The 17,754-nt window shown below is 34.9% G+C and overlaps 1 protein-coding gene across 6 annotated transcripts in view; it reads left to right on the top strand.

Moving 5' to 3' along the window:
- EVI5 (ecotropic viral integration site 5) overlaps positions 1–17,754 on the top strand; it is a 211,560-nt gene that overhangs the window by 156,668 nt on the left and 37,138 nt on the right. For all 6 annotated transcript variants that reach the window (XM_046645597.1, XM_046645596.1, XM_046645595.1 and 3 more), the window contains one exon: positions 16,804–16,899. In XM_046645597.1, coding sequence (XP_046501553.1) covers positions 16,804–16,899 — 96 coding nt within the window. The remainder of the gene's footprint in view (positions 1–16,803; positions 16,900–17,754) is intronic.

Here is a 17,754-nt window from a genome sequence, read left to right as displayed (position 1 = left end):
AATGATTGAATAAAGTAATAAATGGGGGAGAAAAGATAAATCTCTGTACAGAATAATTCCAAATAATTTTTGTGGATACTCTGCCCTCAGGGAGGGGAAGTATAAATCCCTATTCCTTAAGTGTGGACTGTGCACAGTGACTTCATTCCAAAGGGTACAGTATGGAAAGGGCAGGGGGAAAAAAGAGTAACTTTTCAGTGGAGAAACCTGACAAAGTCTGTCTCACCCAGATGAGCAAGGTCAACATCAACAGTTATAAATCACGTTGATACTAGGTACCCTTGATATGATATGATGAAAATGGCACTTTATCTCTGTGGTCGTACAGTAAGCCATAACCCCAATCTTACCATGAGAAAAATAGCAGACAAATTTTGATTATGGGGCATCCTACAAAATACCTGACCAGTACTCTTCAGAGCCGTCAGGGTCATCAAAAACAAGCAAAGTCTGAGAAACTGTCACAGCCAAGAGAAACCTAAGGAGACGTGACAACTAAATGTAATATGGTATCCTGCATAGGATCCTAGAACAGAAAAAGGACATTAGGTTTAAAAAAAATTAAGGAAATATGAATAAACTATAGACTTCAGTTAGTAATAATGTATCAATATTCGTTCATTAATTGTAAGAAATTCACCATACTAATGGAAGACGTTAATAACAGGGGAAACTGAGTACAGGGGGTCTATGGGAACTCTTTATGTTATCAATTTTTCTGTAAATCTAAAACTGTTCTAAAAAAAGTATTATAAAATATAGTTTACGTAATTCTGTGGTTTTTAGGAACTCCTGGAATTATGTAGAATTTTGAGTACTGGTCACAAAATTGATCCATTTCCAATTAAACTATAATTTCTAAGAAATATTTTCCAGCTTTTGAACCTTGCACAAATACTGATTATTCATGTGTGCATTTAGCTGGTCCTATAAGAAACATCACTTTAACAATGGGTTCTTGTGTATTTCTCTTCTGAAATGGAGTTAAATCAGTCTTAACGTTGAGAAAAAAATTTGATTTTCTCCCTTCCATACTTTTCAGCTTCCCTTACTATTTTCTTAAAAGTATTTATATGTACTTTTATTTTTTCTAGTTACTAAAACATAAAGAGTATTCAAACCTTTTTGTCCGTGACTTTAAATTACAGGAAACTGTTTCAGAAACTTACAAGTAGTACGTGATATGAGTATGATTTGTTGTTAAGTGTTTCAAATGAGTCACCTTGAAGTCACGGAGAGGCTACCATTTACCACATTTACTGTTCTGATTAATTTTTCTTAGGATGAAGTGCAAATCAGTAATAACTTACTAAAGCTTAGTGGTTGCTATTGATGTTTCGGTAAGGTTATGTTGATTAATCACAGTGATTACTTATCAACTGTCACGGATTTACTCAAATCAATGGATTTTTCTTTTACTATAGTAATTTCATATGCAGTTATAATTTGCTTAATACATTTTGCTTTAATATATAAGTTGAAAATACCAAATTAGGACTTAAAATTTGTGCGCCTGCTGCAAGTTAGTATGGTTGCTTCTGTGACCGTTGAACATAGTTTCATAATATAGTCTTGAAAAAAAGTAGTATTTAACCTTTAAAACAGTCAAGATATTGCCTTTTTATAGTCTCTGAAATAGTTTAACTTTTTACAAGGGAGAGAGAGCTTGGATATATCTTTACGTAGCATAATCTCTCTTTTTGTGACATTTTTCATCTGTGAGTGTAATTTAAAATATTTTTAAAATGTAAGCTTTACACTTGCGTTTTAGACTAAGCAACCTGCATTGTGTCATGACCCTTCTAATACCGCAAACCTTCTGTAATACTACTCCCAGTGAAAAACCCACATCCTATGTATAACCTTAGATTTATTTTGAAATCTCTATGAAGAGAGCATAGAGAGATTACTAATTGTTTCTGTTATTTCCTTTAAGGGTGTGATGTCTATTTGTAAACCATGTTTCAAGTTTTAATTTGTCAGGCTTAAAATGTTAAAGTATATTAAGTACTGATTTCCTGTTCTAAAGTTATATAAAAATCTAATAAGTAATTGTAAATTTCAGTTGAGAATTGAGTGTTCTGTTAGACATCTGTAGAGCCTTCAAGAAGGGAGAAAGCGATAGTGCCTCTAGTAGCCAGTATTTCTAGTACCGCTGGCCAGGAGAATACTACTAAACAAGGGCAAATTCAAACAATAAGCCACCTTTTTTTCCTGTTTTATTCCTGTTCTTATTTTAATATTTCCTTGCTTCTATTTTAGATTTGTGTTCTTCATGTGAGTTCTTAAGATGGATGCAAAATCCAACATGGTTTTTATGATTTAAAAATGTTGGTAGCTACTTATCAATAGAAGAATGGTTAAACCATAGTAAATCAGTACTTGTAATAGTTTAGGAAAGAGTAAAGAAAGAGTAAAGAAAGATCTGAAAGACATATTAAATGAGAAAAACGAATTATAGACAGAATGTATATCATAATTCCATGTGTGTGTTTAAGAGTATATGTGTGTATGTATTATGTATGTATGCATATGTGTATATACGTCTGTATAAATGCATTGGAATGTCTGCTGTGATACCTATCAAAACTGTTGACAGTATTCCCTCTAGGAGAGTAAAGGGCTTTGTGCAAAAGATTAAGGGGCAGGAGTTCACATTTTACACTATATGAATTTATATGATTGCCATTGTAATTTTTTTAAATGTACATACCTTTAAGTAATTTTTAAGGTAACCACTGCTAGAATGGAAATAAGAATTAGAACTTCCAAATAATTGTAGGAAAATAGCCACAAAGAAAAATTTTTCAACCTAGCAGAAGTGCCACTCTCCTTCTCTAGCCTTAAAGTTCTTGACTTGTCTGACTCCTGCCTACTTCTCTAGATCATAAACCACACTCCCCTTCACATATTACGCTGTAGCAACACCAACCTTATTTCTCTTTCTTGAACCAAGCTCAATAACTCGTACATTAAGGCTATTGCTCTTGTTCTTGCCTATGTTTGGAACACTGTGCTCCCTGATCGTCCCATGGCTGGTTCCTTCTCATCGTGTATATCTCGACTTGAAAGTCACTAACTCATGGAGGCTTCCCCGACCACCTTTGTAAAGTTGGCCCCTCACAGTTACTCTCTATTTCATCATCATGTTTTATATTATTTATGGCTCTTATCAGTGTCTGAAATCATCTTCACTTTAAAAATTAACTCACACCCACATATAATAGAATCTTGTTTGTCTTATTTACTGCTTTATGCCTTGTGCCTGGCATATGACAGGTGCTCAAAAAATAATTGCTGAATGAATTTTAGGGAGCAGAAAACAGCCATGTTGAGAGTTTGATATTCTATGCTGTAAAACCAGGTAGCCAGTCCTAAGTACTTTATTTGTAAGGATTCATTTATTTAAATAAATGCTACCCCAGAGGTAGATTAAAACTGATCCCATAATTTCCTACACGCCAACCATCTAACAAAATAGTAAATAATAGTTGTTTAGTTTTTTTTTAAGGCAAACACTTTTCCACTAAAAGCAGCCTGAGAGGAAAAGGAGCATAACCTAATGCAATAAACTTTAAATGTGACAGCTAAGGAAAGAAATAGATTATTCTCTAGAGCAGAGAGGCCCAGCAGGGCTTGGCTTCTCACTTCAACTGTCTCCCCTCTCCTGTCCCATTCACCAAGCTGTATAGGTAAGTCAGCAAAATCCCTGGAGGATTCATTCATATCCAAAATGTGGAGAGAAGGAAAATCAGTATGTAATTTTCTCACTGAGGAGTTGTAGAAACTTCTGGAAGGAACAACCCAGTGAAAGAGACTAGAAAGTGAACCTCTAAGTCTTAACTAAAGTGAAGGCCCTGGGACATCACACTGAATTTGGGAAATAATCTGAATCCTGAAACCCAAGTTCTGACATATATCCTCCCAATTAGGTAATACAAGATATTTAACAAAATTTCAGAAGCCTAAGTAGAGCCCTTGGTTAACCAGATTCTTCCTTTCCCTGTGCTATCCTTCAGGATATAGAAAAGTGAGAAGAAACTTGAGCTTGGAGGGCAAAGAAAATAGATTTTAAATATGGTGAAAAGAGAATTAATAAGTAACCCATATAGTTAAAGCATTTGGAATATCTGGGCAGTCCCCTAGCCATGAGTATGATGAGAAGAAATGGCACAGCAACTTGGTTTATATTATTATAGCAGAGAAAGAGAAAGAATTACCATTCAAAAAAGATCCAACCAAGAAGAAAGGTAATTCAAGGATAAGAGAGGAATTGCAATTGCTTCGCATTATAAAACAACTAAACATGAATTCAGTAAAATTAAGGAATCAAAAGATGATTAAAAAAATACAATGAGATAAGAAGGAAGATTGTACCTCTAAGGAAACAAATGGAAGACCAATACATCATTGTGGAAACTACAGAAGAATAGTCTATTCAGCAGACAATGCTGAAGAGTGGGATATTGGCCTGAAGGAAAAGCTTGAGATAATTACAGGGAATGCAGAGATTGAGAATGTAAAACAAGTATCAGCTAACAGTATGGATGACTGACGTAATCTAACGCTAAGCATAATTGGTATTCAACGACAAATGGAAAGAAGATATATTCAAAAATATAAATAAGAGGAGGTCCCTGAGATTAAGGAAGATTCAAATACGCATACTAAAAGAACACCCTATGTTCTAAGAAAATTTGACACAAAATGCTCCATAAACACTTAAAGCAAATTACCTACAAAATTGTATGGGAAAATTAAGACTTGTCCTTCACATTTCTCACAGCATATTTAATACCAGAAACCAAGAGACCAGTGATTCTGCTACATTCTTCAATACATAGCCACTAGCCACATGCGGTAGTTTAAATTTGAGCTCATTTAAGTTAAACAGAATTAAAATCAGTCCCTCAGTCACTCTAGCTCCATAGCCTCGTGTTATGTGGTAGCTACTAGCTACAGTGTTGAACACTGTAGGTAGAGAACATTTCCGTCATCACAGGAAGTTCTCTTAGTGCTGGTCTACAAAATTCTGAGTTTGGGTGACCCAAAAATATTACAGCCAAACAAGAAGTCACTTAAATATATTGAAGAAACAAGTTGGCAATTTCCAGTGGGAAAAGACTGCTGGATACTGTCTCATGGTCCTTTCTTGAAAAAACTACCAGATGGTGAAATCCAGCTTAAAACAAGTCAAAATAAAGAATAAGAAATGTGGACACTATCTGAAAAGATGAGTGGTGAATGTTGAATCAGTTTAAATACAAAACTAATACTAAACAAATATGGGCATAATGTTACAGATTGGAATGTTTTTCTTACAAACTTTGACAATGTAAAAATAACATTGCTAACAAAAATCTGGAAGTAAAGGGAGGAGAGATGAATGCAAGTATAAATGCATTCATATCCCGTCTTTTATAGCAGGATAGTCAGTCAATACCACATAAATTTAAAGCATGTAATAAAAAAATGAACTTCAGCATCTGAATGTTTTTCATAATCTCTTAAAATCAGAGGGTTTTTTTTAAAGGAAATTATATCTCTTGTATTGAAGAAACACTTTTCATTCACTGTACTTTTTTCTATTAATTTTAGCTAAAATTTAACATTTAATTTTCATCTTTGTAATTTTTTGCTTTGCTTAAATTGTTTGAGGTAAACGTGTAATTTTATAGAAAATTATTTTTCTTTAAAAAAAAGAAAAAACTGGCTGCATGTATTCCAAGATGTTTAACATCGATCAATTCTGGGAAGAATGAATAGAAATGATTGTTATTCTCTTTGTCTTTTAATTAAAATTTTTCCCTACTTTTTCCCCCTCAAGCATTTAAATTTCTCTGTATAAAAGGTGAACTCCAAAACGCAAACTAAAGGGGATGAATGTTTGATGGAGGAATGTACGCAGGGCAAAAATGACTCTTAATAACCATATTATTCACAACCAAGCCAAACCATCTCATCGAAATAGTTGAGAGAGGAGATTAACTTTATAGTATGAGGTATTGATCTTTAATGTATAAAATATTATTGATATGAAGTAATTATAATTTGGTTTTTCACACTGGCCTTCCTCTACACTTAGATAAAAATAGCTGGCTCCCTGTAGTCTAATAAGTTGATAAAAATGCTTGTTGGCAAGGTCATCTGTACATGGGGTCCTTTAAAGAAGTGACAGAGAGCATGTTTTGTCAGTGAGATGAATATATAGGAGCTATCTGGTCATCTGATGCTAAGGAAGGTACATGAGAATATCTGACAGCTAAGGGCGTACTCCCCAACTTTGGCTTACTACCTCCTTTACAGAGGGTCCAGAAAAAGATACATGAATAACATAAAATAAGGAACATCATTTTTAGAAAAACAAGTCTAGCACATATCCTCCTGTGATTTGTCTCAGAAATTTGTGATTTTGCCTCACAGATATGGGACTGGGAGTGAAACTCGATTTCTACCCCTAGCTTTTTCCTGGGTAACCATATGATCCTTGTAAGTTAATTAGCCACTGAGTCTATTTAATCCTCTAGTGCTGTTGGAGCCAGGCTGTGCTTAGGTCAAGCCACCTAGGAGGACAATACACAGATAAAGGGACCATACCAAGAAAGGGGACTTAGTAGTAGTCTGTCAGGCTGGAGAAAGTCTTGCTAAGAGAAAGAAGAAGTGGTAAGGATCCAGAGTATGGAAGTAATAGGTCTAGACCATAATAGTCATCAAGCTGGGAGAAGAGGATCTCGAGAAATAATAGTGATGAATGACAAAATGTAGAATGACAAAATGATGAAATGACGTTTGCATAGCTCTAGAAAGGCTTTTTGGAAATAATTCTTCGAAAGTCTTGGTATCCCAAGACAGCACTCCCCAAAGGGCTTGTCAGGTCTTAACTCAGCCTAGTGTGACAGTGTTTATCACTGGTAAACAGGATATATCACCATGTGTCCTTTCCTCATAGGGGAAAAAGTGAGACAAAAGCTGCTTCACACTGCACAAGAGCGCCTATTTCAAGTTTAGCTTTGTGGTATCAAAAACAAAAACAAAACAGAAAACAAAGCCAAGAAACAAAAATGGAGATGAATCTTTCACCGAGATGATAACCCTCATCACATGAAATATGAGGTTATTAAAATATGACAATTCCAGCTATCAAGAGGATGAATCACGTTTTCTTCAGCTATAGAGTTTTTCAGCTGTGAGCACTGTCTCAGTGAGCAAGATGAAGTTTAATGAGTGGCTGTTTGATGCTTTCCTTTTATGACAAGTCCTTTCTTTCTTAGAGATTTCTTTGTGACTAACTCTATCCTTTTCCCAGAATTTAAAGTCATCCACCTACTTTATAGAATATTTTTGCAAAGAGACAAATGATGGGCTGAAAGGCTTTTGTGTGTTTAAAACGATGTCAAATATGAAGAGAGTTCTTTGGACCTCAAAGGACTGAAAAGTTAAACCTGTAGGTTAGTCTCTTAATAAGAGGCAAAAACATCATAACTGATAATGTTTATTATGTTCATCTTTTACCAAATATGTATAAATAATGAAATGAGTATTTACCAGTGTAACATATAAAGTACTGCCTTCTAGTACTATTCCTATAAATTTTCCGAGTCTTTGGCTTCCGATATTTAAGTTTCTGTGTCCATGTCTCTTACTCCCTTGACCCAACCAACTATTAAATATACATTATATTAGTTTTACTCTGCTGCCTATTTGGTTTGAGAAAAGGAATGAAAATAGTACTTAACAGAGTTTTGTTGGAATGGGAAATTTTCTGTTTTAGCTTGGATAATATGCAATCTGTGGACTTGGACTCTTCAAAAATATTAACAATGTCATGAAAAACAAGGCAGAGGGACTGTTGTAGACTAAAAGAGGCTAAAGAGATTTATAACCAAATACAACCATGACCCTTAGTTCGATTCTGGACAGTGATAAAACATTTGGGGCCCTTTTAGGACAGTGTGAATAGGAACTACATGCTCAATGGTACTGTGGGGTTAAACTACTAGTTTAGGTGTTATAATGGCATTTGATTATGTGGGGCAGCTCCTTATTCCTAGGAGATGCACGCTGAGATATATAGTAGTGAAGTGTCTTATATGGAATTTACATTCAAATGGTTCAGAAGATAGAGAGAGAACGAAAGCAAATGTGACAAAATAGTAATTCATGAATATTCCTGAAGGAGATATGGGTATCATACTATTATTTCAGCTCTTCTGTAAATTTGAAAAATTTGGAAACTAAAAAGCTAGAGAAAAATTTTGCAAGATGTAAAGAGTAGACTAGATGCTTTTATATTTGGCACTTTCTACTACCTCATCTGTGCATCTAGTACATTAACTAGGTGTTAACTGATTTAATTCTCTAAAAAAAAATAAAACAGAAACTTCTAAGAAAAAAAGCCTATGGCTTAAAACACAGCTTTTAAAATCTGCTATCTTCCTGTCTAAGCAAGTATCCTTCCTGTGGCAAGATAGGGCGCATTATAACCAGCGTTGACAATACAGATAAAGAAACAAATAAACAGGAATGGGCTCGTGGGCATGCCTCTTACAATTTTCTTTAAAAACTGAGGTTGACTAAATTTATGAGTTTAAAAAGCCCTGGGCCCCTGCCTCGTCTTCTCTGATCTCCACAGCATTTTTTAATATTATACACTACTAAATCCTACTTTTTCTCCAAAACACTTGTTCAAAGCAACTTAACGTTGTATTCCTCTCAGTTTTGCTGCACTATACATGCAAAACATGCTACTTAGAGCTATAGAGAAAACCTTGCACATTTTCTCTTCAATCTTCTAGCTTAATGCACCGTCACATTTAATTGTGCAACTTTTTAAATAGTGTATTGGAGTACAGTAGATGTAGATGAAGATATCTCTGATTAAAATGTCCACTTTCTGCTGTGACTATGTACAAACTGTACAAATACATAATCACTTTTTTTCTTGCTGACTACAGCATTTATTGATTTTTTTCAATCAACCATAACAGGATATGTGACACATCCTGGGCACATTCCATCTCTACCTCTTCCTTTCTCTGATTACAGCTCCCAGAGGTTGCAGGGAAAAAACAGGTGAGTGTGTATGCTCAAGGTGATTAATAAACAGTCCAGGTAGCCAAACACCAGGATCACTGCTCTTAGTAAAATATTGCTCTACACACATTTATGTGTTATCTTAAAGAACATAGCTTTTGGACTCTCTCAACCTGTTACCTAATAAAAAGTTTAAAGAATTGGACTTGATATTTTCCTTATTTGTTGCCTTATCTCATCATAGATATTGATGCTGTTAAGTTTTTAGAGAATTATTTTGCTGGTCCCCAAATCTTTGATTTGTCTTAATTCTTTGGAAGAATTATCTTAGTTTTCAGTCATAGGGGTCATATTATGTGGAATTTTCTCAGATCCTAAACATTTTATTTAGTTCCTCATCATACATTACTGAACTTTAAAATAATATTTTCTGTTTGAGAGCTAGGTTAACCAAGAAAAGGATTTGAGTTCAAAATCGAACCAACTTCTGTAGACGGGGAACTGACCAGTTGAAACTAACATAGAAATAATGTGAAGTGAAACTGATAGCAGAATTGAAAGAAATTAATTAAGAACCCTTGACAGTTTTCCTCTATTTTTGTTTTAAAATATATTCACTCTGGAAATGTAGAGACTATTTGTAAATAAGTTTATGAGTCTTGGTCATTTACCACATTTACCATTGTGATGGTAGTTGACAGAAATATTTCTCTTTTTTTACTTGTAAAATTATACTAAGTAAATTCTATAATGAGTGTAAACTTATAAAATACTATTTGAAATCCTTAAGAAATAGGATAAGAAGTATTTTGTAATTGGCATATAAATAGAATTTTGAATTTGTGTTTAAAAAATAGTTAATTTTCAAAGGTGGTTGAAACCAGTGCATTTCAAGTCTGGGTCTACAGACTGGCTATATCAGAATAACCACTCCTTTAACTTTCAGTGTATATGGATTTTCAAGCCCCATTCCCACATATTTAGAATTCAGTACATCAAAAATGGATTCTCTTAATGTATATGTTTTCAAAACTCCCAAAGTGATTTTTCTCCATAATCGTGTTTAGGAATCCTGCGTTAAGCATTTCCTAGATTATGTTGCTTACATTATGGTGTTCGTTTACTTAGCCATATTTTAAAAAATATTTACTGAGGTAGGATGTTTTTGCAGATAACAGAAAACCCAGTTCTGGATTTATTTATGGCTTAGATGATAAAGGAGATTTATTGGCGCATGTACCTGAAACGTTCAGAAGTAGGATGTGCTTCAGGAAGAGTTGGGTTCGGGCTCCAGCGTTGCATCTAGCCATGATGCTGAAGGCTCTGTCCTCCTTGTCCTTTTTATTATCAGGAGGTTTTCCTCATTGTGTTAGAAATAGCTAACAGTTGAGCTTTATACCCACATATCATAATATTCAGAATAAGAAGCTATATCCCATAATTTCCAGCAAATTTTTGTGTCACGCTATTTGAGCCACCCCTGAACCAATCACTGTGCAAAACAGATAGGATTATCCTGTTTGGTTTAAACCCTACCTGTGGGGTGAAAGACGGGGATAATTCCAATCCTATGACTACTGTGTAATGAAGGAGAGAGAGAATGGAACTTGAGGTAACAACCATAAAATCTACTACAAAATACTATCGAGATTAATTGTAACTCAGCCTGCTCCAAAATTATATTCCATTTTAGTGAAGTAATTATTTATGTGATTTAATCATATTACTTTTCAGTTTCTTAAGTTTCCAGTAACATGGGAAGAAAGTATATCCATTGCTAGAGCAAAAGTAGATTTTAAATGAAGAACTGCTAAGTAACCTTTGGGAGATATATATCTTTTCACAATGTAAATGAACTACAGTGTAGACTAAGTACTTGCTTTTTAGCAGACTGCAGGGAGAGAAGGAATGAATTGATTTGTTTACTGATGACTTCTTCGTTCCAGTATTTTACTATGAAAAATTTCAGGCATACAGAAATTGAAAGAATTGTACAGTGAGCACCATAAACCCACCACTTCCATTCTAAAATTAATATTTTGCTGTATTTGTTTTATTTGTTGCTTTATCAGATACTCCTCTATCCACCATCCTAGCAGTTTTATTTTTTGATGCATTTCGGAGTAAGTTAACATGAAGTTGTTATACTTTACCCCAAATCACTTAAACGTGCATTTCATTAACTAGAGTTATTGATGACCTTTTAATTAAGAGGCTCATGTATAGAGTTCTGTGGCTTAAGGCCTTAATATGAATTAGCTTATTATAGACATCATAATGGTAGTTGCTAAAGTAATTATTCGAAGATAGATCCAAGAGTGAAATGTCCATTTTATTCTTTTGCAAATGTTACTTTAGGCTCTTACTATAAAGTTTCTTTTATTGTTTGACAAAAAGGTGTGTATTTAAGGTCTGTTCAGTTGAAATTACAGAATACAAAATTGTTGATGTTTTGGATCTCTTTTACTTTGTTTATTTCTTACCTAATTAGTTTTTCTTAGGAAACCAGTTAACTGGCAATCTGTAGTTATCAGCTGGACCAAAAGAAAACCTCAAGAAAATGCAGGTTCCTGGTAAATTTATTAGTGTAGCTGACATTTTCCCACCTGCTTATCAGAAAGAACCATGTGGACATTGCCTGAAAATAGAAAGCTGTAAAAATACTTGCAAAGAAGTCTTAAACATTAGATAATTGAATTAACTGTCTCAGAAGTTAAATTGATATCTACTTCTTAGAATATAAGTTAATTGGAAATATACAGTTATTCAGCTACTTTCAAAGAGGATCCTACAAGGCTTTGAATCACCGTATTTAAATTAGAGCCCATTTGTAGAACATAAAAATCACAGACTTTTAGAAGAAAGGTCATTTATACTTTTTTATTTATTGAATGGCATTTAGGACATCTCTAACTTTTTATTTCTGTTTTTGAAATATCAGCTGTATTCCCTTAAAGCAGACTGTAGAATCAGAATACCCCATGCAGAGCTTTCCAGTTGGCGTGGCTGTCACAGTGGTGTGCTACTAATGTGTGACAAGTGTGCTGGGATGCTGATTGTCTCGTCCTGGGGTCGCTGATAGAGCCCGGAGCTGCTTAACCACCCTTCCTCTTTCCTCAGTTTAGCCACTATGCCTTACAGGTTTTTACTTGAGGGGTATGTGTGTGTCCACAAAAACAATGGTTTAATGGTGTCATAGTCTGACTTTCTGTATGTAAAAATTTTGCAGAAGAAACCCAATATTAAGCTTTATTAAGTTGTATTTAAATCTAGGAAAAACAATTATATACAATTGGATTTAATCAAATATATAAAGTTTTTCTCTTTGAAATTCTGTCTTTTTTCTACAATAATAGAAAGTCAAGGAACACCTGGGTTTTTTAGTCATAAATCTAAGAGAGCTTCTTTGATTTTCACAAGTATCTTTCAGGAGTCTCTTCTCTTTTTAAGGTAAAAACATTTCAATATTTTGTCCTGAAATTTCCTAACTGCCCTGTTTTTCATTAAATACTGCCTTTCTTCCGAAGAAATCAAGGTGCTATAATAAAGTTCTTAGCTAAATCCTACTAAGACTCACCTTTGGAGTCACTTCGTCACTTTTTGTAAAACAGATTAATGATTCCTATATTGCCAAATTTTTTTCATGCATATTTCCCTATGGGAAAGAATTGGTACTAATTATTATTACTGGTCATTCTACAGCCTTTCAAACCTAAAGTATTTCTGCATTCTTGAACTTCTGTCTTACAGCATTAGAGCTTACCTTGGGCTTTGTCATTTTATTTGCCCTGAAATTTTTATTTTATCCCACATGATATTATTGCTGTGGGATGTCCAAAATTCTCGAGAACTTTGCCTTCCTTGGGAACGATATTTAAAGGCACCTTTCTCCAAGTCTGATTCCAAGCCACATACATCTAGCCTTTCCATCTCATCCAGAAGGATTTCTTCCTAGTAGTGGATTGTGCTTTCATTCAATCAGCCATTCCAAGGGAATCAATATGACGTGATACTAAAATTAGACTAAAAGTAAAAACCATCCAAAAGGACAGCTGGACACATATCCAAATGAGTACTTCTCATCAAATTAATCCTCATTTGGAAGTATATCTACTTACTCAGTTGCTGCTGTCATTTCTCATGTTGCGTATGGGATTTGGAAAACACATTCTATAGGAATAATGCCTTCGTTTATTTTACATCAATGAATATTCTCCCTCCATGTTTTTTTTTCTCTTTCCTCCATTCTTCCTTCTCTTCTTTCTCGCTTCGCTTGCTCACTACTTACTCTTGTCTGCTTGACATCATGCTTTCCTGCTTGGGGATGTATAGGACTGAGATGGAGTAAGACTAGAGCCAAGGAAAATCTTAAGACAAGATAGTCATGAAACAGACTGAATTTGGGTGGTGGGTTCATAAGTCTTTATTATATTACTCTTTTGTTCTTGTTCTGTGCCTTTGAAATATTTCTCTTAAAAAATAAAGTGATTAAAAATAAGATGCAGGCATAAGTACACATAAGTGGTATTGGACAACTGTAAATTGATAATATGGGTCATTAGCTTACAGCCATAAATGCAAGTGGCTATAGCATTTCATCTTTATTTCTTTTTATATTGTAATTCCCATTTAAATCAGCAGGGGCTGAAATAAATATTCAATTAAAGACAGATTTTTGTAACAAATCTAAGAAAGCTAATTTACTTGGTCCTTTGCATAAATCTCCATATATTCCTGTCTACTTGATTGTTTCTCATGTTCAGAATGCTGTAACTTAGGGTGAAAAATGTATCAACTGTTTCTGTAACTCTTACGCAACCAGTTCACTAAATCCTTCATTTAATTTCCTTATCTAGGAAGTAGGAATAATAATATCTATTCCGCAAGGTTGTTGTGATGATCGCATGTAAAGGGCTTAGAATAGTTCTTAGCACATTGTAAGCCCCAGTCTTTCTCTACCCAGGCACCACAAGAGAATTAAGTCCTACAGAAAATAATTTGAGTAACTATTTTCTCAGTTCTTCTAAGGATAGTACATAGTTGGTACCATTTTAGATGCATAGGAGATAAGTTAAAATCATTACATACAATGCTGCTTTAGGCATTAGGGCTTAATTCCTTTGGGGAACCTCAACTGAGAAGGTCTGATAAGTGTCAAGACATGTTAGCTATTATTTTTTTTGCAAGTGACAGAAACCCATATTCAAACTGATTTAAATAATAAAGGCACTTTATTGTTTGTATAAATGAAAGAACAGATAGGGCTTCAGAGATGGTACGATTTAAGAAACCTAGCACATTTGGAATATAGTAATTGTTAAATTAGTTTTGCATAGATGATTATATGTGATATTCACGTGTTTAAATATGTAAGGAAAGTTTTGGGGGAGGGCCAGGTGACCAAGTGGTTAAAGTTCTGCGTGCTCTGCTTTGGTGGCTGGGGTTCGTGGTTCAGATCCCAGTTGTGGATCTACTCCACTCATCCCACATACAAAGTGGAGGAAGACTGGCACAGATGTTAGCTGAGGACTAATCTTCCTCAAGCAAAAAAAGAGGAGGATTGGCAATGGATGTTAGCTCAGGGCAAATCTTCCTCACAAAAAAATATTAAAAATAAGTATATAAGAAAAGTTTTGAAGCCTGTTGAAACTATGGTTGTTCTTTTACATCTGTACAAATACTAGTTACTTCAGACTGCTTCAGCAGACCATCTTTTAATAAATGGTTTTTAAGACATATTGCCAAAAGAAAAAGACCAAAAACACAAAAGGGGGAGGGGGCTTATAGGAATAACTTCATGAAAGGACTTGAAGAACAGACTAAGGGTACATAAGAATGCAATCAAGGTGGCAAGGATGGTACTGCACAAAGAAGGGCTTCTCTGCCCGATGTGCATAAAAAAAACACTTATTTACGGCCTCAGCTTTTGAGAAAAGAAAAAGCTCTATTGCAAGGTCTCCCCAGTGCAGGGTTTGGAGCAAAATTTATGGGCTAGAAGAGCAGGGCGGTCTGAAGTGTGGAGATAGAGGACGGGAGGTGAGGAGAAGTGAGGTAATTGATGATCTGCGCAAGTGTAGTCAAGCTTCATGGCTCTTCATAGGACGCATGTTCACAAAATGGTGGTGTTGGTGTGATCTCCGGGTGGAGTTTTCAGTCCCCAGATATCAAAAGGGTTTGCCTATGGGGCATTTGCACAGGCCCAGTTAATGGGTTGGTGGTCTCAACTGGCCTGAACTGGACAAGGGGTCGACTCTCAATTCCTGAAAAACAGCTTTCAATTACTCTGTTGATAAGATGGGGTCAGTTGAACTGGTCCTAGTAGGCCTGTTGTTACAAGGACAGTTGATGCAGAAGAGCAGTCCTGTTGGAATGATGCCTGACTCTACAGGGGAGCTACCCATTCTGTTGCTGGAGCAATTCTAGTTAGTTCTTTCTGCCAAGGATGTTAGGGGAGGGTGTATAAAAGGAACATACAGGGAGGACTTGGCTTCAGTCGGAGAACCAAACCAGATGATGTCCCAGGTCCCTTCTTACTGTGAAAGGAAAGGTAGTAATGGGGATCTCCACGTTGGAAAATGCTCTTCACTGCAACCCATTACTCTCAAGGTAAATGTACAGGACCTACAGCACATTTTAAAACCTACTTTAAAAAAAAACTATAAATCTTCAGATAGCATGAAGATAACTTACATGAATCTCTTAAATCAAAATGGTTATTTTTGTGCTCTGTATGTACTGATATTGAATGATCTTCAAGTTGTATTCTTGAAAGATAAGAGTAGAACTGTGTATGGTGTCCATAGTAAGAGTAAAAATATATGTGTGTATACATGTATGTTTGATTATATATGTACAAAATACCATGGGAAGATTACACTAAAAAACTGTTAACAGTGTTCGTCTCCATGGATGGAAACTGAGTGGTTGGTGACTATTAAAAGTAAACCAGTACTTTTATGCTATCAGGAGTTACTCGGTAGTTTCAGTAGAAGTCTCTGAATCAGAGCTTCTTAACATTTTAAGCATCAGCACATGGCTTCCTAATTACAGATGATCTGGAGATAGCAAAAACCTATTTTCACTCTCTACTAAGCCCTTCCTCTTAAAAGTTCACATTTGTTTTCAGGTGGTATAAGAAAAAGGCAGCTCCCCCCCTTCCCAGTCTATCCCTGGAACATGATCCCAGCACAGTTCTGGAACTAGCCCTTAGGGATTGGAGCATCTTTTCATCCGCTACATCTGGGCCTCACGACACATATTCATGAGCTAATTAAACAGAAGAGATTCAGCACTGTCCTCCTCTTGGAGAGTGGTTTAGAGAATGTTTTATTTTTTCCCCTTCTTCTCTGTTTCCCAAGCAAAAGCAGATTCCCAGTGTGGCTGTGGGAGGCTCACCACCTTCTCAGCTAAGCACTGAATCTCTTATGGATAGAAAATCGTTTGCCCCCAAAATAACTAAATAAATGGCTTTGAAATTCTAGAGTAATTTTTTCACTAGTAGACCTATTTGATTATGTATTGATTTCTAAGAGTCTCTCAAAAGGTACGTTGTAAGTTGCATTTGTTTTAAACAACTTCTATTAAGCATTATTTAGAAATATTCAGTATAGTTTACTATGAATTATTTTTCTGAAATACTTTGAAAACAGCTTTGTTCAGAATTTAGCCAGTTAAAGGATATGCCTTATGCTGTCCGGTATTTTCAAATATTTGAGTACCTGCTGTGAAAATGGTCTCTTGTTTTTGCTTTTTTGTATTGTCACAAAACAGAAAGAAGAAGGAAAGCTTCAAGGACAACTTAACAAGTCTGACTCTAACCAGTATATTAGGGAACTGAAAGATCAGATAGCGGAGCTGAATCATGAGGTAAGTGATAAATTTTGATCTTCACATATTTCTTTCTTCCTTCCTCTGTATTGTAACAACGCTTACTGGTTATGACTGACTCTTTCATGATAAGTGTTTTCTGTGAATCCTTGATTATAGTTAATAATACTATTTTAGAAGATTGCCTTCTTCTTAAGATTTTTTTCTTGTGATATAGAGGATTAATTTTCCTTAAACCTCTTTAATGGTGATCTAAAATGATCAATTAAAATTTGCATGGCAAGTATTTTGTTTTTTTATTGTGATCTGAAAACCCTTGATAGTCTGTCTAGGTGTCAAATTTACTTCAATTAAACTAAAATTTTCTTTATACCTACAGAATAGATTTGTGGTATTTACCGTTACAGATAGAGGGAAGTCTTTTTACTCCTGTCTTCTTTTCCCCTTCGTGGTGGTAGTATTACTGAGATTGCAAAAAAGGATACTTGCCTAACATCAGTTAACAGATTTCTTAGTATCTGAACGCTTTTTAAACTGGCACCACCTTGAATCTGTGAGATTCAACTCGTGAAATTTTCAGATGGTTTTATAGGTACTATACTAGGTAATTGAAATTATTTTAAACTAATGTGTGTTGATTAGAGAGATACTTTTTGTTAATGTGGCTGTAAGTCAATTTCCTTGTCCTTTATTATTTTCTAATGATAAATATCTAGCTAAACATGAATGGAAAAGCATGTTTCTTATCTTTTTTTTTTTTTTTTTTAAGATTGGCACCTGGGCTAACAACTGTTGCCAATCTTTTTTATTTTTATTTTTTTCTGCTTTATCTCCCCAACGCCCCCCGCCCCGTACATAGTTGTATATCTTAGTTGCAGGTCCTTCTAGTTGTGG

Source organism: Equus quagga, chromosome 18 (genome assembly GCF_021613505.1).
Source record: "Equus quagga isolate Etosha38 chromosome 18, UCLA_HA_Equagga_1.0, whole genome shotgun sequence".
Lineage (NCBI taxonomy): Eukaryota > Metazoa > Chordata > Mammalia > Perissodactyla > Equidae > Equus > Equus quagga.
This window is presented reverse-complemented; position numbering and strand designations above follow the sequence as displayed.